The sequence below is a fragment of the Tamandua tetradactyla genome, chromosome 8, assembly GCF_023851605.1.
Source record: "Tamandua tetradactyla isolate mTamTet1 chromosome 8, mTamTet1.pri, whole genome shotgun sequence".
In the NCBI taxonomy this organism is placed as follows: Eukaryota; Metazoa; Chordata; class Mammalia; order Pilosa; family Myrmecophagidae; genus Tamandua; species Tamandua tetradactyla.
Genome location: NC_135334.1, coordinates 12,640,068 through 12,664,503, shown reverse-complemented (window position 1 = coordinate 12,664,503; position 24,436 = coordinate 12,640,068). Strand labels below are relative to the sequence as shown.

At 38.8% G+C, this 24,436-nt stretch overlaps 1 protein-coding gene across 4 annotated transcripts in view; it reads left to right on the top strand.

The window, feature by feature from the left end:
* Positions 1 to 24,436, top strand: part of CCDC15 (coiled-coil domain containing 15) — a 189,265-nt gene that overhangs the window by 80,669 nt on the left and 84,160 nt on the right. For 3 of the 4 annotated variants that reach the window (XM_077112559.1, XM_077112556.1, XM_077112558.1), the window contains exons 14-15: positions 1,975 to 2,067; positions 3,128 to 3,231. In XM_077112559.1, the coding sequence (XP_076968674.1) occupies positions 1,975 to 2,067; positions 3,128 to 3,231 (197 nt within the window). Of the gene's footprint in view, positions 1 to 1,974; positions 2,068 to 3,127; positions 3,232 to 15,263; positions 15,367 to 24,436 lie in introns of those variants that run through there. The other variant, XM_077112560.1, reaches the window with a different exon arrangement.

The following is a 24,436-nucleotide window of genomic DNA, read 5'->3' as shown; positions in this document are numbered from 1 at the left end:
AAACACTTCAAAAGATAGGAATACAAGGGAACTTCCTTAAAATGATAGAGGGAATATATGAAAAACCCACAGCTAATATCATCCTCAATGGGGAAAAATTGAAAACTTTCCCCCTAAGATCAGGAACAAGACAAGGATGTCCACTATCACCACTATTATTCAACGTTGTGTTGGAGGTTCTAGCCAGAGCAATTAGACAAGAAAAAGAAATACAAGGCATCAAAATTGGAAAGGAAGAAGTAAAACTATCACTGTTTGCAGACAATATGATAGTATACGTCGAAAACCCGGAAAAATCCACAACAAAACTACTAGAGTTAATAAATGAGTACAGCAAAGTAGCAGGTTACAAGATCAACATTCAAAAATCTGTAGCATTTCTATACACTAGTAATGAACAAGCTGAGGGGGAAATCAAGAAATGAATCCCATTTACAATTGCAACTAAAAGAATAAAATACCTAGGAATAAATTTAACTAAAGAGACAAAAAACCTATATAAAGAAAACTACAAAAAACTGTTAAAAGAAATCACAGAAGACCTAAATAGATGGAAGGGCATACCGTGTTCATGGATTGGAAGACTAAATATAGTTAAGATGTCAATCCTACCTAAATTGATTTACAGATTCAATGCAATACCAATCAAAATCCCAACAACTTATTTTTCAGAAATAGAAAAACCAATAAGCAAATTTATCTGGAAGGGCAGGGTGTCCCGAATTGCTAAAAACATCTTGAGGAAAAAAAACGAAGCTGGAGGTCTCGCGCTGCCTGACTTTAAGGCATATTATGAAGTCACAGTGGTCAAAACAGCATGGTATTGGCATAAAGATAGATATATTGACCAATGGAATTGAATAGAGTGCTCAGATATAGACCCTCTCATCTATGGACATTTGATCTTTGATAAGGCAGTCAAGCCAACTCACCTGGGACAGAACAGTCTCTTCAATAAATGGTGCCTAGAGAGCTGGATATCCATATGCAAAAGAATGAAAGAGGACCCGTATCTCACACCCTATACAAAAGTTAACTCAAAATGGATCAAAGATCTAAACATTAGGTCTAAGACCATAAAACAGTTAAAGGAAAATGTTGGGAGATATCTTATGAATCTTACAATTGGAGGCAGTTTTATGGACCTTAAACCTAAAGCAAGAACACTGAAGAAGGAAATAAATAAATGGGAACTCCTCAAAATTAAACACTTTTGTGCATCAAAGAACTTCATCAAGAAAGTAGAAAGACAGCCTTCACAATGGTAGACAATATTTGGAAGTGATATATCAGATAAAGGTCTAGTATCCAGAATTTATAAAGAGATTGTCCAACTCAACAACCCGTCACCGTTCTCCGCGGCCTGGGGGTTTCCGATCCAATTCTCTCAGTTGGTCCGGGGGGCTGCGCATGGTGTGGCCACCAGCCGCCTTGGTTTCAGGGGACTGCCTCTCCAATTCTCCCAGCCGGCCCGGGAAGGGGGAAGGGAGTAACTCTGGCCGCTTGCCGCCCCGCCCGGTGAGGCCCGCGCCTCGGCGATCTCACCCGAGCTGCTTCTCTCTGCCAGCCAGCCGTTCCAGGATGGGGTACGCTGTCTTTTTTATCTCTGTTGTGGCATGGGCAATTTCTGTATCGTTTCTACTCCCCTAGTAGCTGTCCTGGAGAAGAAACTAAGATCCGCACGTCTTACTAAGCCGCCATCTTCCAGGAAGTCCCCCATACTAAACATTTTGATTTGTTATTTGTTCATCTGTCCCTTTGACCTGATAATTTCCTTGGTTTTATTGTTTTTCAGGTGGTTAATTCCTTCTGAAACTGCTTCCTTTATTCTTTTTTGCTTTTATTCTTTTATAATTTTTTAATTCTTTTTCTAATTGAGCTTATAATTGCAGTAGAAAAGAGTAAACAAAAATGTCAAAGAGGTACTAGAGCTTGCTTTTATTAATTTTGTCACTTTGTGTGACTTTCAAACAGGCTTATAATGAGTATCAGTCAGGATCGAACACTGAACTCCAAGCTCCAGTGATACTTCAGTCTGGAGTAGATGAAGAAGAAGATAAGAAAGAGGTATGTAATGATATTTATTTCTTTTTGGCACCAATATTTCTACCACAATAGTATATATGTAATTAGAAATAGTTTGTTGTGGCCTGACGCATTAGGAGCTGATAATAAAAATTCATAGAAGAAGGCAAAGAAGTTTTCAAGTCATTATAATATGATGAACTTCCTTGCTAAACTTCTAGAATTTAAATTACATTGATGTTAAAGAAAGATCTGAACTTAGTGAATTTCTCTAGCAAGTGTATATTTGCCACAGTAACTTATTAAAGTATGTTTAAACCAGCAGTTTGTAACCCTGGCTTTGTTCTAGTACCAGATATAGTAAACTTTTATCAAACTGCAGATGCCTGGGCCCAAACCATATATATTAAACCAGTATCTAAAAAGATAGATTTAGGAGATCTGTGTTTTTAAAATTACTGCAGGTGTATGAATCCTCGATATTGAGGATTGCAATTTAGGCCTTTTATAATGTTAATCCCAAAACACTATGCTACCCTACTATACACGCAAATATGTTTTTGTCTTTTGCGAAGCATGTCCTTAAAAGAACTTATATAAATACAGATGTATGAATAGTTCACAGACAGTGAAATAATACTTTCTTTTACTATATTTAGTCCTTTAAGACTGTGAAGCTCTGATGGACTTCAGCCTTTCTATCCCCTTATGTTAGGCTAGACTGAGAGTTGGCTTTTGTGGTATGGTTTTAATTTTGAAAAATTAAAGTAACTACTGTTCTGTTATAAAATACCTCTCCCATTCTTTCCATGGTGCTTACTACTTGGGGACACAGTCATTTCCTTAAGTACTCTTAACAAAGAACTATACTATGGAAAAATTAAATTGGCATTTCTTTCCCTAGTTTGTCTGCAACATCTAATAGCTGTGTGCTTGAAAATATGAAAGTCTTGTATGTAATATTGTCCTGAGTCCCTATGAGCAGGAGGAATTCAAGGACTTCTTTATCAATACAGTTTTCTTGTCTAGCACAAGGATATTTCCTTTCCTTAGAAAGTCTTCCAAGAGCAGAATCTTAATGATTGTAATTTCTTTCTTTCAGCGTCAAAAGCAGTACCTGAGATATAGACGGCTTTTCATGGATATTGAGAGGGAGCAAGTAAAGGAACAACAAAGGCAAAAAGAACATAAGAAGAAAATTGAAAAGTAAGCTCTTTGATCCTCATTGTGAGCCATAAATTTCCAGTTATAATGTTTAGGAAGCTAAGGTTTAGAAATAATTAGGCAGTGTTTTTCTCTTCTGATCCATAGTGAAAACAGCTAGTTTTCATTTAGGTCGAGTATTGAGAGATGGTGAACAGCTATATTTGCTAATATAGAGATTTTCACTGAATTCCCCTCTGAGTTCAATCTTGACCAGCTTCATAGTGCTTCTTGACTTGTAAGGATTGCTTAAGAAATTATAATGAAATCAAGTATAAGGATTAATTTTACCAGATATTATTGGCCTACATGTGTAAGACACTAAACTGATAATAATGTGAAAGTCCTTTGAAATTTGTGATGTGCTATAACTATAAGGCAATAAATACCACTTTTATTTTTCATGTTATATATAATACAATAATAGAAACTGCTGTAGGGTTTCTGCAGAGTGCTAGCAGTGGGACCAAGTGGCCTAATGGGTAGTCTTTGAAACTAAAAGATTACTAATTTATTTTCAATACTACTTTAACTCAAAAAAGCAAATAATCCATTTAATTAGTAACTCTTTCCTTTTTTTTTAACATTTTTTATTGTGAAATATATATACAAAAAAAAAAAAGAAATAATTTTAAAAGTACACTCCAACAAGCAGCCACAGAACTGATTTCATAGTTTGATATGGGTTACCATTCCACAATTTCAGATTTTCCCTTCTAGCTGCTCCAAAACACTGGAAGCTAAAAGAAATATCTATATAGTGATTCAGCAGTCATGCTCATTTGTTAAATCCTGTCTTCTCTGTTATAACTCCTTCTCCTTTAATCCTTCTTCGCTTATAACAATCTTTGGGCTATGCCCTTTCTAACTTTTTCATATTGAAAAGGAGTATCAGTAATACAGGGAAAGGGATGGAATTAGTTGATATTCTTGGAGAGGCTTGTCTGTCTGGTTTTTAGGGCTTATCTAGCCTAGGAATCCTCTGGAGGTAATGAGTTTCAGGAAACTAAACTCAGTGCATGAAACTTTTACAGAGCCTCGGTCACAGTCCTGGATGCTCTTTAGGGTTAATAGGCATGATGTTGATTGGAGTTTGGCCAAATTGTGGCAATTAGCATTATCTAGCTGAAGCTTGAGTAAGAGCAGCTTCCAAAAGAACCTCTCTACTCTATTCGAACTCTCTTAGTCACTGATATATTGTTTTGTTACCTTTCTTTTCTCCCTTTTGGTCCTGAAGGCATCGATCCCACAGTGACAGGGCCAGGCTCATCCCTGGGAGTCATGTCCCACGTTGCCAGGTCTTTCATCCCTGAAGATCATGTCCCCGGTAGGGGGGAGGATAATGTTTTCCTTGCAGAGTTGGTCTTAGAGAGAGAGGCCACATCTGACCATCTAAAAAAGGTTTCCTTGAAGCAAGTCCTAGGCATAATTATAGGTAGTCTTAGCTTCTCCATGACAGAAACAAGATTTCATAAGGGCAAGCCTCAAAATCAAGGGCTTGGCCTATTTTCTTGGGAGTCCCTAAATATTTGAGAGAGCACCAAAGGTTTCCCAAGTGGGAAGGATTAATAGTTCCATTTTTTTTTCTAATCCCCCAAGGGATTCTACCAATACTTTTTTTTCCCCCTCCAGTTCCTCAAGGGACTCTACCAATACTTTTTTTTTCACATGGGCTGGCTCTGGGAACCAAACTTGGGTCTCTGGCATGGCAGGCAAGAATTCTGTCACTGAGCCACCAATGCACTGCCCTCTACCAATACTTTTTAATTATTAGCTCACCGTAATCTAGAATGTCTCTGATTATTACATTAAGCTATATATTATATAATTGCAAGTTCTCATTACCTTTCTGGTTTCCATGTGTTTGGCTTATTTAAATAACTATACTAACAGGTTGATTTAGATTGTGTTACAGAAAATTTAGATTCTAGACACAATAAACCTCTCTGTATTTGGTCTCATGCAGTAGGTAAAACTCTAGAATACATACCTATCATCTTTCATACTGTATTCTAATTTACCTTAGTCCCAAACAAATCACCTTTGTTTTTTTATCTCTAATTGAAGCCTCATCTTTTTTTCACTTACTTTAACTGTTATTGTATGAGCAATGCTGACTTTCAGAGCATTTAACTTTGAGCTCATTGGGTAACCTTTCTCCCATTTATAGCTTCCATGTACCTTTAGGCCACATATGTTCTACAGTGTAAACTTTTGAGATTACCTCTACCAGAGTCATAATAGTCAAATCATTCCACATCTATCCTTTTACATCTGACTTATTTCAGCCAGCATTTTATCCTCAAGAGTCATCCATGTAGTCATATGCTTTGGGACCTCATTTCATCTTTTTGTTGCATGATATTCCATTATATATATGCACCACATTTTGTTTATACACTCATTTGTTGACGGGCACTTGGATTGTTTCCATCTTTTGGCAGTTGTGAATAATGCTACTATAAGCATCGGCATGCAAATAAATGTCTGTTTGTATCACTGCTTTCAGCTCTTTTGGGTATATACCAAGCAGTGGTAATGCAAGTTCATAGGGTAACTTGATATTTAATTTTCTGAGGAACTGCCAAACTGTCTTCCAAGCAGCTGTATCATAATACATTCTCACCAGCAGTGAATAAGTGTTCCAATTTCTCCACATGCTCTCCAACATTTATAGTTTTCTGTTTGTTTAATAACAGACATTCTTAATAGGTGTGGGGTGATATCTCATCGTAATGATATCATATCATATTCTTGATTTGCTTTTCCTTATAGTTAATGAAGATGAACATCTGTTCTTATGTTTTTTAGTCATTTGTATTTACTCTTCAGAAAAATGTTTATTCGTATCCTTTGCCCATTTTATAATTGAGTTGCTTGTTCTTTTGTTGTTGTGTTGTACAATTTCTTTATGTATACAAGTTATCAAACTTTTATCCAGTTTGTGATTTTCAAATATTTTCTCTCATTGGGTTGGCTGCCTCTTCACCTTTTTGACAGTCTTTTGAGGCACAGAAACTTTTTATTTTAAGGAGTTCCCATTTATCAGTTTTTTCTTTTGTTGCTGGTGCTTTGGGTGTAAAGGTTAAACTACCTCCTATTTATTACCAGATCTTGGAGATGCTTCCCTATATTGTCTTCAAGGAGCTTTATGGTAATGGCTCTACTATTTAGGTCTTTAATCCATTTTGAATTAATTTTTATATAGAGTATAAGGTAGGGGTCCTCTTTCATTCTTTTGGCTATTGTTATCTAGCTCTTGCATGGCCATTTATTGAAGAGACTCTTCTGCCCCAGTTCAGTGAATTTGGGTGCCTTATTGAAGATCATTTGATCTTAGATTTGGTGGTTTAACTCTATACTCTTGATTCGATACCACAGGTCAATACTTTTGTTTTTGTGCCAGTATCATATTGTATTGACCACTTTGGCTTTATGGTAAGCTTTAAAGTCAGGAAGGTTACTAACTTCACTCTTCTCTCTTTGCTCTTCTTTTGTAGAATATCTTTGGCTATTCGGGGTCTCTTTCCCTTCCAAGTACATTTGATAACTAGCTTTTCCAAATCTACAGGGTAGCTTATCAGAATTTTGATTGATACTGCATTGAATCTGTAGATCAATTTGGGTAGAATTGACATCTTAACGACATTCAGCCTTCCTATCCATAAGTATGGAATGTCTTTTCATCTATTTAGGGCTTCTTTGATTTCTTTTAGCAATGTTTTGTAGTTTTCTGTGTACAAGTACTTGACGTTCCTGGTTATGGTTATTCCTGTATATCTGATTCTTTTGGTCACTATTTTAAATGCATTTTTTTCCTTGATTGTCTCCTCAATTGGTTCATTATCTGTGTATATAAACATTACTGATTTTTGCATATTAATCTTGTATCCTGTTGCTTTGCTGAATTTGTTTATTACCTCAAGTGGCTTTGTCGTAGATTTCTTCAGGTTTTCTAAGTATAGGATCATATCGTCTGCAAATAATGAAAGTTTACTTTTTCCTTACCTGTTTGGATGCCTTTTATTTCTTTCTCCTGCCTGATTGCTCTAGGTAGAAGTTCTAGTACAATGTTAAATAATAGTAGTGACAGTGGTCATCTTTGTCTCATACGAATCTTAGGGGAAATGCTTTCAGTCTCTCACGATTGAGTATGATGCTGGCTGTGGGTTTTTCAGATATGCCTTTGATGATATTGAGGAAGTTTCATTCGAGTCCTACCTTTTGTAGTGTTTTTATCTGAAAAAGATGCTGAATTTTATTGAATGCTTTTTCAATATCGGTTATCAAATTGCTCATGATAATACTGAATTGTCAAATTCATGATCATTTGAATTATCATTATTGAATTATTTGAGAACTGAATTGTCAAATTCAGTATCATTAACAAATCCCTTTTGATTTCTTAATGTATGACGTTGATTAATTTTCTTATGTTATGCCACCCTTGTATTCCTGATATAAACCCCACTTGGTTGTGATGGATAATCTTTTAACATGTCATTGGATTTGATTTGCTAGTATTTTGTTGGGAATTTTTACATCTATGTTCATTAGGGTGACTGGCTTGTAATTTTCCTTTCTTGTAACATCATTACCCGATTTTGGTATTAGAGTGATATTAGCCTCATAAAATGAGTTAGGTAGCATTCTTTTTCTTCAATTTTTTGAAACAGTTTGAGCAGGATTGGTGTTCATTCTTTTTGGAATGTTTACTAAAACTCACCTGTGAAGCTGTCTGGTCCTAGGATTTTCTTTGTGGGAAGCTTTTTGATAACTGATTGAATCTTTTTACTTGTTACTGGTTTGTTGAGATCTTCTATTTCTGCTCAGGTCAGTATAGGTAGTTCATGTGTTTCTAGAAATTTATCCATTTCATCTAAGTTGTCTAGTTTGTTTGCATGTAGTTCTTCATCGTGTTCTCTTACGATTTTAAAAAATTTTCTTCAGGATTCATGTAACTACCCCTTTCATTTCTGATTCATTTGCATTGTCTCGCTCTCTTTTTCTTTGTCAGCCTAGCTAGGGGTCCATCATTTTATTGTTTTTCTCAAAGAACCAGCTTTGGCTTTTGTTGATTTTATCTCCAGTTTATTTCTGCTTTAATTGTTATTTTCTCTCATCTTTTTGCCTTGGGGTTAGTTTGCTGTTCGTTCTCTAATTTCTCAAGGTGAGCATATATGTTCTTGATTCTTCTTCAATCTTGTTTTTTAATAAAGGCATTTAGGGCAATAAATTTCCCTCTCAGCACTGTCTTTTCCACATCCCATAAGTTCTAATATGTTGTATTCTCATTATCATTTGTCTCCAGATATTTACTAGTATCTCTAGCAATTTCTTCTTTGACCCATTGATTATTTAGAAGTGTGTTATTTAATTTCCATATATATGTGAAAGTTCTGGTTCTTTGGTGATTTCCAGCTTCATTCCATTGTGGTCATAGAAAGTGTTTTGGATAATTTCAAGCTTATTAGATCTATAATGACCTTTTCTGCATCCTGCATATGATCTATCCTGGAAAATGTTCCATGAGCTTTAGAGAAGAATATGTATCTTGTTTGGGAGTGTAACAATTTATATATGGCTATTAGGTCTGTTTCATTCATCACATTGTTTAAGTTCTCTATTTCCTTGTTGATCCTCTGTCTGGTTGTTGTGTCTATAGAGGGAAGTTATGTATTAAAGTCTCCCATTATTATTTTTGAAACAACTATCACTCCCTTCAGTTTAAAAAAAAAATTTTTTTTTAATATAAACACGTACAAACACCAGCATTCTTACCATATGATCATTCTATTCTTGGTATATAATCAATTACTCACAATATTGTCACGTACTTGTATATTTATCACCATGATCATTTCTTAGAACATTTGCATCAATTCAGAAAAAGACATAAAAAGAAAAAAGAGAAAAACTCATACAAACCATACCCCTTACCCCTTGCTCTCATTGATTGCTAGTATTTCCATCTATCCAAAATATTTTAGCCTTTTTCTCCTGTTTTTTCTATACCCCTTATCTTTCCCTTTCATTGATCACTAGCATTTCAATCCACTAAATTTATTTTAACATTTTTCCCCCTTTTATTTACTTTTAATCCATATGTTTTACTCATCTGTCCATACCATAGATAAAAGGAGCATCAGGCACAAGGTTTTCACAATCACATAGTCACACTGTGAAAGCTATATCATTGTACAATCATCTTCAAGAAATATGGCTACTGGAACACAGCTCTACATTTTCAGGCACTTCCCTCCAGCCTCTCTAATATACCTTAACTAAAAAGGTGATGTTGTAGTTTGGTAGCTGCCAGAATGCAATATACCAGAGATGGGATGGCTTTTAAAAAGGGGGAATTTAATAAGTTGCTAGTTTACAGTTCTAAGGCCGAGAAAATGTCCCAATGAAAACAAATCTATAGAAATGTCCAATCACAGTCATCCAGGGAAAGATGCCTTGGTTCAAGAAGGCCAATGACGTCCATGGTTTCTTTCTCAAGTGGAAGGGCACACGGCGCACATAGTCAGAGCTTCTCTCTCAGCTGGAAGGGCACATGGCGAACACGGCGTCATCTGCTAGCTTTCTCTCCTGGCTTCTGGTTTCATAAAGCTCCCCAGGAGGCATTTTCCTTCTTCATCTCCAAAGGTCACTGGCTCGTGGACTCTGCTTTGTGGTGCTGCTCTCTCTGAATTTCCCATTCTCCAAAATGTTTCCTCTTTTATAAGACTTCAATAAACCAATCAAGACCCACCCAAATGGGTGGAGACGTGTCGTCACCTTATCCAGTTTAACACCACTCTTGACTAAATCACATCACCCAGGGAGATGATCTGATTACAGTTTCAAACATACATGGAAATTTTGAATAGGGATTATTCTACCTTTATGAAATGGGATTTTGATTTAAACATGGCTTTTCTAGGGGGCATACATCCTTTCAAACCAGCACAGGTGATATCTATATAATATGTAAGAATAACCTCCAGGATAACCTCTCGACTCTGTTTGAAATCTCAGCCACTGACACTTTATTTTGTCTCATTTCTCTCTTCCCCTTTTTCATCTAGAAGGTTTTCTCAATCCCTTGATGCTGGGTTCCAGCTCATTCTAGGATTTCTGTTCCACGTTGCCAGGAATGTTTACCCCCCTGGGAGTCATGTCCCACATAGAGAGGAGTGAGTTTGCTTGTCGTGTTGGCTGAGAGAGAGAGGCCACATGTGAGCAATGAAAGAGGTTCTCTGGGGGGTGACTTTTAGACCTAATTTTAAGTAGGCTTAGCCTGTCCTTTGTGGAGATAAATTTCATATAAATAAACCCTAAGATTGAGGTCTCATCCTATTGCTTTGGTTGTCCCCACTGCTTGTGAGAATATAAGGAATTCTCTACATGGGGAAGTTGAATTTTCCCCCTTTCTCTTCATTCCCCCAAGGAGACTTTACAAATACTTTTTTATTCACTGTTCAAATCACTCTGATATTTATTGGGGCATCACTCTGGACAAAAGTACAAAATCTCATGTCCTACTTAAGGTTCCATGTACTTATGGTATTCAGTTAAGTTGTCCACATAAGTTATATTGGGAAATGCGCTAGTCAAAATATAAATTTTGTACCAAATAAAAATTTTTTTTGCTTTAGTCTCGCATATAAGTTAAGGTTTTAAAATATTAATTACCACTATTTTCAGCACCCTGCAATATTGACATTCCTTTGTTCTTCCTCATGCAAAACATTTTTAAATTTGCACATTTAGTCACTGTCATTTTGTACTCTAGGCATTCCTAGATTATACCATCTCAATCTTTATCATCTATCTTTCCTTCTGATTTCATTTGTGCCCCCAGCCCTCCTCCCTCTATCATTCTCACATTCAGCTTCATTTAGTGTACTAACATTACTGTATTAAAGTTAGGTAGTATTGTGCTATCCATTTCTGAATTATTACAGTCAGTCCTATTGCACAATCCGTATCCCTTCAGTTTCAATTACCCAGTATTTCTATCTCCTATTTCTATCTCCTGATGGTCTCTGTTCTTAGCTGAAATTCTCCAAGTTAATTCACTAATGTTAGTTCATATCAGTGAGATCATACAGTATTTGTCCTTTTGTTTCTGGTTAATCTCACTCAGCATTATGGCCTCAAAGTCCATCCATGTTGTTACATACTTCAGAACTTTGTGTGTTTCTTCTTGAGTCATTGTTGGTTGTTCATACCTTTCTAGGAAGTTGTCCATTACATCTACATTGTCTAGTTTATTAGCATAAAGTTGTTCATAGTATCCTCTCATTATTTCCTTTATTTCTGTGGTGTCAGTGGTTATGTCTCCTCTTCCATTTCTGATTTTATTTATTTACATCCTCCCTCTTCTTTTTGTCATCCTCGCTAAGGGTCCATCAATCTTATTGATTTCCTCATAGGACCAACTTCTGGTTTTGTTGATTTTCTTGATTGTTTTCATGTTATCAATTTCATTTATTTCTGCTCTAATATTCATTCTTTCCTTTCCTTTTGCTTGCTTTGGGGTTAGTTTGCTGTTGTTTCTCTAGTTCTTCCAAGTGGACAGTTAATTCCTCCATTTTTGCTCTTTCTTCTTTTTTGATGTAGGCATTTAGAGCAATAAATTTCCCTTTTAGCACTGCCTTTGCTGCATCCCATAAATTTTGATATGCTTTCAAATGTTTTCATTTTCATTTTTCTTGAGATATTTACTGATTTATCTTGTAATTTCTTCCTTGACCCACTGGTTGTTTAAGAGTGTGTTGTTGAGCCTCCACATATTTGTGAATTTTCTGGCTGTCTGCCTGTTATTGATTTCCAGCTTCATTCCTTTATGATCTGAGAAAGTATTTTGTATAATTTCAATGTTGTTAAATTTATTGAGACTTGCTTTGTGACCCAGCATATGGTCTATCCTTGAGAATGATCCATAAGCACCTGAGAAAAAGATGTGTCCTGCTGTTGTGGGGTGTAATGTTCTATAAATATCTGTTAAATCTAGCTCATTTATTGTAATATTCAAATTCTCTATTTATTTATTGATCCTCTGTCAAGATGTTGTGTCCGTTGATGAGAGTATGGAATTGAAGTCTCCAACTATTATGGTAGATGTGTCTATTTCTCTTTTCAGTGTTTGCCTCATGTGCTTTGGAGCACTCTGGCTTGGTGCATAAATATTTATGATTGTTATGTCTTCTTGTTGAATTGTTCCTTTTATTAATACATAGTGGCCTTCTTCGTCTCTTTTAATTGTTTTACATGTGAAGTGTAATTTGTTCAATATTAGTGTAGCTACTCTTGCTATTTTCTTATTGGTATTTGCATGAAATATCTTTTTCCAACCTTTCTCTTTCACCCCATCTTTATCCTTGTATCTAAGATATGTTTTCTGTAGACAGCATTTAGATGGGTCCTGTTTTTTAATTCATTCTGCCAGTCTATGTCTTTTGATTGGGAAGTTTAATCTTTAAACATTTAGTGTTATTGCTGTAAGGGCAATACTTTCTTCTACCATTCTGCCTTTTGGATTTTATATGTCATATCTAATTTTTCTTCTTTTTACCTGTACTGGTAGTTTTCATTTCTATACTCTTCTTTACACCTCTCTCTCTCATGCCTTTTCCTATCTGTCTCTAGTGCTTTGTTTAGTATTTCTTGCAGAGATGGTCTCTTGATCACAAAGTCTCTCAGTGATTTTTTGTCTGAAAATATTTTAATTTCTTCCTCATTTTTGAAGGGCAGTTTTGCTGGATATAGAATTTTTGGTTGGCAGTTTTTCTCTTTTAGTATCTTGACTATCATCCCACTGTCTTTTTGCCTCTCTGGTTCCTGCTGGGAAATCTATGCATAGTCTTATTTGGCTTCCCTTGTATGTGATGGATTGTTTTTCTCTTGCTACTTACAAGATTCTCTCTTTCTCTTTGACTTCTAACATTCTGATTATTAAGTGTCTTGGAGTATGTCTATTTGAGATACGCTGCACTTCTTGGATCTGTAATTTTAAGTCTTTCATAAGAGTTGGAAATTTTTCACTGATAATTTCCTCCATTAGTTTTTCTCCTCCTTTTCCCTTTTCTTGTCCTCCTGGGACACCTGCAACACATATATTCGTGCACTTCATGTTGTCATTCAGTTCCCTGAGTCCCTGCTCATATTTTTCCATTCTTTTCCCTATATTTTCTTTTGCTTGTCAGATTTCAGATGTGCCATCCTCCAGTTCACTAATCCTGTCTTCTGCCTCTTGAAATCTAACACTGTAGGTTTCCACTGTTTTTTCATCTCTTCTACTGTTCCTTTCATTCCCATGAGTTTTGTGATTTGTTTTTTTCAGACGTTCGATTTCTTCTTTTTTGTTCATTCCTTGCCTTCTTTATATCCTCACTTAATTCATTGATTTTATTGTTAATGAGGTTTTCCATGTCTGCTTGAACATTCTGAATTAATTGTTTCAACTTCTGTATCTCATTTGAATTGTTGGTTTGTTCCTTTGACTGGACTTTATCTTCAGTTTTCCTCATATGATTCATTATTTTTTTGCTGGAGTCTAGGCATTTAGTTTCCTTAATTAGTTTATTCTGGAGATTGTTTTTACCTTTTTTACCTAGGATTTTCTTGGTGAATGACTTTGTTGTCTATCTGTTCTTTGACATTCAGTTCAGCTTATTCTAGACCTTTAGCTTAGGTTTTTTCTAACAGATCAGAATTTTTCAGTTCTTTTTTCTTGTTTCTTGCCCTGCCTGTATGGTACCCCCCCTTTTTTTCCCTTAGGAGGGTCTACTTAGGTATTATAGACCCCAGTCAGATTTTCCCTTATCAAACTGTCCTCCTTTCAGGAGGAAAGAGTCATCTGCTTCAGTTTTCCCTGAGGGTGAGACCCAGCAGGTTAAAAAACTTTCCTAAGAAGCCTCTGGACTGTATGTTTTTCCTATCCTACCCACTTATCTGCCTGTGCGTCCCACCAGCCTAAGATGAGGTGGTACCTCTAACTTCAGTAGACTCTCCCTGCTGGGGGCGTGGTTGAGACAGAGGAGAGGTTGTAAGCTGGCTTTAATCACTTCAGTTTTCCAGACTCTGGGGTCTGGACTCCACCTGAGTTTGGCCCCACCCCTCTCCTGGGGAAGGCACAGCCTCCAGACAAACTCTCAAACAAGCTTAATTCTGCCCATTCCTGGGGCAATTGGAGCTGAGAAGTCCTGCAGCTATATCCAAGTCAAGCCATAGAAACACAACCACAAAAAAGAAATAAAAAATCCTTTTCAGAACAGGACCCCTGTTCCTCGGGTTTGCCAGTGAAGAGCTTAAGTTGGTACATTGTTCTATGTATCTCCAGGTCCTATGTGCCCCCTCCTTTCCTTCAGGGCCCAGTCCCTTTCTAGTATTTTGTGCTATCCGATACAAAAAAACACCTCTCGTTTTGTTTTTTGTTTTTTTTCTTTTTCCTTCAGCCCTGCCCATTGCACTGAGGCAAAAACCAGCAACCTCCCAGCTTTTTACTCGAGGTTCAGCTGAGCTGGGGGCCTATTTTTAGAAATCAGAATTTGTTAGTTAATTCCACAATTGGAGCTTGGTTGTACTCAGCCCTTTTGCTAGTAAAGTCTCTTTCTTATCCCCTCTGGGAAGCAGCCTGTGGGGAGGGACACTGGCCGAGGTTTGGGGAACTCACGGTTCTGGGAGGGTTTGCAGCCAGTCCAGCTTGTCCAAACTGGGGTATGCTGTGTGTCTGGTCACTGATATGGTCCCAGCAGTTGATCTGTACTATTCCTGGCTATTTACTAGCTGCTCTGGAGGACGAACTAAATCCCATGCCACACTAAGCTGCCATCTTGGCTCTGCTTCCTTCAGTTTTGCCAATGTTTACCTCATATACTTTGGAGCTCCTTGATTGGAAGTATAAACATTTATAATTGCTGTTTCTTCTTGGTGAATTGTTCCTTTTATTAACATGTAATGTTGTTCTTTGACTCTTGTGACTTCTTTATATTTAAAGTCTTTTATGTCTGATGTTAGCATATCCTGCTTTCTTTTGATTACAGCTTGCATAGAACATCTTTTTCCATCCTTTCACATCCAGTCAATTTATGTCCTTGGGTCAAAGATGCATCTCTTATGAACATCATGTAGATGGATAATATATATTTTTTATCCATGGTGCCAATTTGTGTCTTTTAATTGGTAAGTTTAGTCCATTTAATGTTCAAAATTATTACCATAAAAGCAGTTCTTGAATTTACCCTCCTACCTTTAGGTTTTATTTGTCAGATCTATATATTGTTTTCACTGTCTCTCTTTTTATCCTTTACTGGTACTTTTCAATTCCGTGCCCTCTAGACCTTCCTCTCCTGTCTTTTTCTTTTGCTGACAGCATTCCTTCTCAAATTTCTTGTACAGCAGGTCTCTTGTTAATAGTTCTCTCAGTTTTTGCTTGTCTCTGATGATTTTAATCAGTTCCTCAGTTTTGAAGAACAATTGGGTTGGATGAAGAATTCTTGACTGGAAGCCTTTCTCATTCAGGATCTTAAATATATCATACCACTGCCTTCTTACCTCCGTGATGCTTGTTGAATAGTCCGAACTCACTCTCATGTGGTTTCTTGTGTACATAGTAGATCACTTTTCTTTACGGCTTTCAGAATTTCTACTTCTCAACATTTGATAATCTGATTAGTATGTGTCTTGGAGAAGGCCTGTTTGGATTTATTCTATTTGGGTTTCATTGGGCCTCTTTGATATGTATATTTGTCCTTTATAAGGGTTGGAAATTTCTCTCCGATTGTATCTTCAACAAATCTTTCCAGTCCTTTACTATTCACTTCTCCTTCTAGGGTACCACAGTTTCTCATATTTGTGTGCCTTTTGTTATGTATCATTTCCCTGAGACTCAGTTTCATTTTTTCCAATTTCCTGCCATTTTTTTCTTTTGAGCACTCTAGTGCAATTTTTCTCTCTTCAAGCTGACTTATTCTTCCTTCTGCTGCTTCAACTCTGCTATCGTGTATTTGTGGTATATTTCTAATTCAGTCTACAGTGTCTTTCATCTCTGTGAGATCAGTTGTTTTTCTATTTAGTCTTTCAGATTCTTCTTTGTGCTCTTCTAGTGTCTTCTTGATAGCCTTTATTCCTTTATAAATATCCTTGCATAGTTGTTCTATAGTCTGTATCCCCTCCAGTGTTTTGATTTGGCCATTTAGCTGGTCCATTTCTCCCTAGATCTTCACATGCTTTGTGATTTTCTGTATTATTTGGGGAATTTGATTACCTTAATAAAGTTATTTAGCAAGTTGATTTCCTTCACTTGTCTAAATTGTCTATTTTCTTGGATTTCCATTGAAGGTCCCCTTTTACGCTTGGTTTATCAGTAATTCCCCATGAAACCAAGGCCTGGATCTCATGTAGGGGGTTCATTTCTACTTGAGGGTCAACTAAAAGCTAGGCTGGGGTGTACAGGTAGTTCAGTGGCAGAACATCCACCTGCTACAGGGGAGACATGAGCTTCACTCCCAGACTATGCTCCCCCACCAAAACAAACAAACAAACAAAAAACTCACCCCTAGTAGGCCCTGAAGTCAGGAGACACCCCAGGATATATTGGGAATGAACGCAGAATGGTACCCACAGAAACGAAAGAGAAAGAAATTAAAATTTAAAAAATAAAATAAGAAATAAAAAATAAAAACAAAAAACATAGACAGATAGGAAGTTTGCCAAACTGTACTTACCACTTCTTCCTAGTAGCAGGTGCGCTTGAGCCACCTGCTCCCATCAGGCCTCTCTCTCCCAACTGCAGTAGCAGCTAGGCAAGATGGCATATGTGGTCGGGGTGCTGCCTCTGGCACCTGGCAGCTGCATGGCCAGTCACAGCCATGCAACAGGGCAGTTTATCACAGTGCCTGGCAGGGCAGCTGTTCACAATGCCTAGTGCCTTGTAGATCTGCCAGCTCACATATTCCGATGGGATGGCTGTTCACAGCACCTGGCAAAGCAACTGATCCTAGCACCTGGCAGGCACAGCATTTAGTGGTGGATGGCTAGGCTTGCTCACCACAGGTGTTGCTGGCTTGAAGTCACACATGGAAGTCTCCCCTGCTAGGCTGGTGTGGCAGGACAGTCAGCTCCCTTGGACCTGCACTTCTCTGTGTACCACCGTCCATTCCCAGCAGGGGCATGGGTGAACAGGCTCAGCCTGCTCTCCTTCTCCTGATTTCCCTGCCTCTCTCTACCAGGACCTCCACACAAAATAGTGACAACCCTCTTCATTCATTTATTCCCTGGGACTGGAGTCCTGGTCAGTTTTTCTTTCCTCTCTCTTGGAAAGGGTTACTGACTGGTTTCACCCCTGTGCCAGCCTATCCTATTCTGCATGAAACCAGCCTACCCTACTCTGCTATCTTCCAGAAGTCAATAATTCTTTCCTTTTTTAATATTATTGATAAGTCTTCCTTCATCTTATGTGTGATTGCTTCTCTAACAGATGTATTCTTTATTTAGAAGAGCTCATTAAAAAACAAATAACCCTGGTGAAGTAGCCATAGCAAAGAAATATTTATTGATTTCTATTAAGTGCTTTCCTTTATATTTTCATTTATATAAGGTTCATCATGGGATTATTCATTCAAGCCTGCCTTTAATATTTGTGAAACTGGGCTAGTGTAAAAATGCAAGCTTACAAACCTTGCATCTAAATATTTAAAAGTTATAAACCACACTAAAAAACTGTTAAATAAAATATATTCTGTTTTCCTATTTAGACAAATATGATTTAGTAAAAACCTAAAAGGGCAGGTTCGGAGTTAGAATTATTAAGGTCTTCTCAGTTGTATGCTGGTATATGGCAGGTTGGGGAGAAACAGCCCCCAGTCCAACCCCCTTCTCTTTCTACCCATAACTCCATTTCATACTGCAAAAAATCTAGAATTCATGCTTGTGCTCACCCCAGCCCAGATTCAAGTTCTGTATATGTGCCCTGCAAAGCCACCTCTTAAGTTCCCCTTGTGCTAGGAACACACATCATAAATACAGCCTACTCTCAGGAGAGTAAACCTGGAGAAAAATACTGTGTAGGCTCTGAAAGTGCCTTGGAAATTGAAGTTGAGAAGCCCCCTTGGGTCTTGGTACCTGAAGCAGGATCCAGGAGAACAGGCATAGGCTCTGGTTAAGCATGTTCCCTTAGCTGCTTGGTCTATAAGGCCTATGGGAAGACATGTAACTAGAAGCAGACCAAAGTGGAACTTGTAAAAATGTTGATCTGAAGGCAAGGACTCCCCTCTTACTACTATTACCCGTAGTGGATCACTATGGGTAATAGTGAGTGGTGCCACTCCCATTTCCACGCTAAGTGATTCCATATTTAATCAGCAACATTAGTAACTTTCATATCATGAGTACTGCCCTAGGCATTGGAGATTCAAAGATAAAATAAAATGTAGTTCCTTTTCTTGAAGAACTCATAATCTACTGGAGGGACTGTATTAGTTAGGGTTCTCTAGAGAAACAGAATCAACAAGAAATATTCATAAATATAAAATTTATAAAAGTGTCTCACATAACCATGAGAACATAGAATCCAAAGTCTGTAGAGCAGGCTGCGAAGCTGATGATTCCTATGGAGGGTCTGGATGAACTCCACAGAAGAGGCTCACTGGCCGAAGGAGGAAGAGAGCCTGTCTCTTCTGAAGCCTCCTTAAAAGGTTTCCAGTGATTAGATTAAGCATCACTCATGGCACAAGACACTCCCCTTGGCTGATTACAAATGGAATCAGCTGTGGATGCATGATTTAATTCTATGAAATGTCCTCATAGCAACAGATAGGGCAGCACTTGCCCAACCAAACAAACAGGTACCACCACTTGGCCAAGTTGACACATGGACCTGACCATGACAGTCCACCTGTTGTCAATGTGGTAGTTATACACATCACCTTAAACCATACCTAATTTCTAAATAAAAAACAATAAAACACATTTTTTTCTTTCACGTAACAATACTCAACTATCCTACATATAACTGGAAACACATTAAATCTCTCCAGAATAGGGTGCAAGTCCTTGGGTAATATTCATTCTTACACTTGATATCTTACAACTTAAATAGTATAACATGAACAAAACAGCATTAAAGTCCTTGTTTCTGTAACTGATCAAGTGATTGTAGTTCATATTTATCACTACCTTCTTTCACTGTCCATTCCATTTTCCCTTTACCCTCAGCAATTACTTCAGCTGGCCATGTTTCTTTGCCTGGTGAGGTGACCCAAACCTTCATTCCTGAAGTTTCAGAGCAATTGGTAGTCCTACCTGGATTAGGTTGTTGCAGTTTTCCAGTGATTTTAATCACAGGGCATGGTAGTACTAAAAGACGCCCTAGGGGATCTCCTATATTCCAGGAAAACTCTTCTTTACTTCCATTGTGTAGTTGCTGTCCTATTTCTCCCTGATAGTCAGGGTCGGTCACCCCAGCCGATAATGTAATCCCCTTCTTGGCTTCTTGATCCAGGGGCATGAGTAGCCCAGAGTGACCAGGTGGCAGTCTTAGATTCCAGTTCAATGGAATCATTGTTGTTTCTCCTGGTGGAAGCACTCCCCCTTTTGGAACTAAAACCTATAAACCAGCAGAGCTCAGGTTTGCAGAGACAGGAAGCAAAAATTTTCCTAGTGGATCACTACAGATAATAGTGAGTGGTACCACTCCCATTTCCACCCGTTAGTTCCTGGACCCATGGATCCTGGCTATAGGAGAAGCAGCACCATATAGCGGATGCTGATTCAGAGCATATACAGCTTCCTGGAGAACATTACTCCAGCCCTTCAAGTTATTGCCACTCGGTTGGCACCGTAATTAAAAAGTTTTCAAAAGGCCATTCCACTGTTCTATCAATCCAGCTGCTTCTGGATGGTGGAGAACATGGTAATACCAGAGAATTCCATGAGCATGTGCCTATTCCCGCACTTCATTTGCTGTGAAGTGTTTTCCTTGATTAGAAGCAATGCAGTGTGGAATACCATGACAATGAATGAGGCATTCTGTAAGCCCATGGATGATAGTTTTGGCCGAAGCATTGTGTTCAGGGAAAGCAAACCCATATCCAGAGTATGTGTCTATTCCAGTTAGAACAAATTGCTGCCCCTTCCGTGAAGGGAGTGGTTCAATGTAATCAACCTGCCACCATGTAGCTGGCTGGTCACCAATGGGAATGGTGCCATATTGGGGGCTGAGTGAGGGTCTCTGCTGCTGGCAAATTGGGCACTTACCAGTGACTGTAGCCAAGTCAGCCTTGGTGAGTGGAAGTCCATGTTGCTGAGCCCATGCATAATCTCCATCCCTGCCACCATAACCACTTTGTTCATGAGCCCATTGGGCAATGACAGGAGTTCCTGGGGAAAGAGGCTGACTGGTATCCACAGAACGGGTCATCTTATCCACTTGATAATTAAAACCTTCCTCTGCTGTAGTCCCCCTCTGGTGCACATTCACATGGGACACAAATACCTTCATGTTTTTAGCCCACTCAGAAAGGTCTATCCACATACCTCTTCCCCAGACCTCTTTGTCACCAATTCTCCAATTATGATCTTTCTAAGTCCCTGACCATCCAGCCAAACCATTAGCAACAGCCCATGAGTCAGTATACAAATGCACTTCTGGCCAGTTTTCCTTCCAAGCAAAATGAACAAACAGGTGCACTGCTCGAAGTTCTGCCCACTGGGAGGATTTACCCTCACCACTGTCCTTCAGAGACACCCCAGAAATGGGGTTGTAGTGCTGCACCTGCCCACTTTCAGGTAGTACCTGCTTATAGTGCTGAACCATATGTAACCAAGGCCTGGGTTTTCTCTCCCTCAGTCAATTCACTGTAAGGAACTGCTCAAGAGGCCATAGCTCTGGTCTGGGAAAGAAAAGGTAATGTGGTAGGAGTGGAGACGAGGGGCATTTGGGCTACTTCCTCATGTAACTTACTTGTGCCTTCAGGACCTGCTCTGGCCCTATCTCGTATATACCATTGCCATTTTATGATAGAGTGCTGCTGCACAAGCCTGACTTTATGGCTTTGTGGGTCAGATAACACCCTGCTCATGATAGGCAACTCAGGTCTCTTGGTAACTTGGTGGCCTAAGGTTAAGCATTCAGTCTCTACTAAGGCCCAGTAACAGCCCAAAAGCTGTTTCTCAAAAGGAGAGTAGTTATCTGCAGCAGATGGTAAGGCTTTGCTCCAAAATCCTAAGGGTCTGTTTTGTGATTCTCCTATAGTGGCCTGCCAAAGACTCCAAACAGCATGTTCAAGTGGCACAGCAGCTTGTACAGCAGCCTGGACCTGTTGCAGAGCCTCCTCTTGTTCAGGTCCCCATTCAAAATTAGCAGCTTTTCTGGTCATTAGATAAATGGGCCAGAGTAGCACACCCAAATGAAGAATATGTTGTCACCAAAATCCAAAGAGACCAATTAAGCATTGTGTCTCTTTTTTGATCGTAGGAGGAGCCAGATGCAGCAACTTAGAAAGGATATCCCAACATGCCCCACAGCACTAGACACCTTGAAATTTCACTGAGGTGGAAGGCCCCTACATTTTTGTTGGATCTCCCATCCTCTGACATGCAAATGCCTTACCTGTAAGTCTAGAGTAGTTGCTACTTCTTGTTCAATAGGTCCAATCAACATGATATCATCAATAAAATGGACCAGTGTGAAGTCTTGTGGGAGGGAGAAACGATCAAGAACCCTGTGGACAAGATTATGAAATAGGGTTGGAGAGTTGTTAAACCCCTGAGGTAGGACAGTGAAAGTATATTGCTGACCTTGCCAGCTGAAAGCAAACTGTTTCTGGTGGTCCTTAACAACTATTGAGAGAAAAGCATTTGCCAGATCAATAGCTGCATACTAGGTACCAGGGGATGGATGTATTGATTTGCTCAAGCAAAGATACCACATCTAGAAAAGCAGTTGCAATTGGAGTTACCACCTAGTTGAGCTTACGATAATCTGCTGTCATCCTCCAGGAGCCGTTTTTTTTTTGCAGAAGCCAAATAGGAGAGTTGAATGGGGATGTGGTGGGAATCACCACGCCTTGCATCCTTCAAGTCCTTAAGAGTGACAGTAATTTTTGCAATCCCTCCAGGAATCGATATTGCTTCTGAGTTACTATTTTGCTAGGTAGGGGCACTTCTACTGGCTTCCACTTGCCTTTCCTACCATAATAGCCCTCACTACACAAGTTAGAGAGCCAGTGTGGGGATTCTGCCATTGCTTAGTATATTTATTCCAATTATACATTCTAGAACTGGGGGAATAACTACAGAATGAGTTTGGGGGCCCACTGGATCCACTGTGAGATGCACCTGAGCTAAAACTCCATCGATCACCTGGCCTCCATAAGCCCCCACTCTGACTGGTGGACCAGAGTGATGTTTTGGGTTCCCTGGAATTCATGTCACTTCAGAAACAGTGTCTAATAATCCCCCAAATATCTGATCATTTCCTTTTCCCCAGTGCATAGTTACTGTGGTAAAAGACTGTCAGTCTCCTTGGGGAGGGCTTCAGGAAGATTAACAGTATAAATTTGTGGCAGTGTAACAGGGTTCTCCCACAGAGAGACCTGGCCTCCCCTTCATTCAAGGGGTTCTGGATCTGTAAACTGTCACAAGTCTGGAAATTTATTAAGGGGCCTGATTCTGTGTTTATGTAATTCGTGTTAGACTTCTGTTCACTTGACCTAGAACTCTTATTTATACAGCTCAAACAAGAATTTAGTAGACTGCCCATCTGTTGTATTTCTAGGTACCCTGTGATTTATTAGCCAACACCACAAATCTCTGCGAGTCAGATTATTTTGACTTGTGCTTTGAATTTGCTGTCTATTATAATAGCCACATCTACTCTGTCTATGGTGATTAAGTGCTGTCACCTGGCTTCTGCCCACTTGGGATCCGGCCATCCCCATTGTGTTTAAGGATTCTAGCTCAGTGACAGCAGTTCCTACAGTAACATCTGACCTACAGAGAGGTACAACCACAGAGCTCTTCAGGGATGATGGTGCTAGTCTCTCAAATTTAGTTCTCACTGTTCTGGTAAAAAGTGCATCCTCCGGACATTCCTGGGGTGTAAGAGCAGTCTTTGCATGATAAATCCACTCTAACATTCCAATCTGTCTAAGCCTTTGGATCCCCTCATCTGCATTATACCAGAGCAGTTCTGACATTTCCACCTCAGGTAATGTTGGCTGCCTTTTGATCCATGTTCCAACCAACCATCCAAACAAACTGTTAATGCCTTTTCTAACCCCTCAAGCTATAACATTGAATGCAGAATCTCTGCTTAGTCGGCTCATATCAATAAATTCAGCCTGATCCAGCCTTATATTCTTCCCACCATTATCCCACACCCTTAAAATCCATTGCCATATATATTCCCCTGATTTCTGTCTATATACATTGAAAAACTCACATAGTTCTTTTGGAGTGTAACGTACCTCCTTTGTATCTCAGCTTTAGGGTACTTTGTATCTCAGCTTTAGGGGCCTTTTGGGACTTTAGTCTAGTTATAGGTTTGGAAGAAATGAGGGTTGTTGGGGGTGGTTCATGAAAAGAATTAGAAATATCTTCCAAGCCATTTGCTTCAAGGCATACATTTGCAGTTTCATCTAGTGAAACAGGATTAATCACTCTAGGGCTAATCCCCTTCAGGTGGAGGTTGAGTGAGCAATTCCTCAGGGAAGGCTGGATGTGAGGCAGCTATGTCCTGAGGGCAGACTATTACAGGGTTATCTAGAGAAGACTGAGCATGACCTAGGATTTCAACCTCACCCCTGACATCATTATCAATCTATATGTCACCATCCCATTTTTCAGGATCCCACTCCATTCCAATCCATGCTCTCACTTTAACGGCAGACACCATGCAAGATTGAGATTTCAGTTTACATTGTAAAGTTACTACTCTAACAATAAGATTCTGAGTCTGATTTTCAGAGATCTCAAATCTATGGCTATAGGAAATAAGATTTTCCTTCAAGACACTCATAGAAACTTCTATATCTGTCAGATGGCGCTTAAGCTTCTCATTTGAAGCTTTAAGCCCATCCCTTTCACTGGCTGATGTATCCAGTGTATCTAACAACAACCAGCCAAGATCTTTTTCCCTTCTATTTCCACAAAACTCTGTAAAGGTGTCAGAAACATTATCCTCCAGAGCCTGGCTTCGTACAAGCGAAGCGTTAGG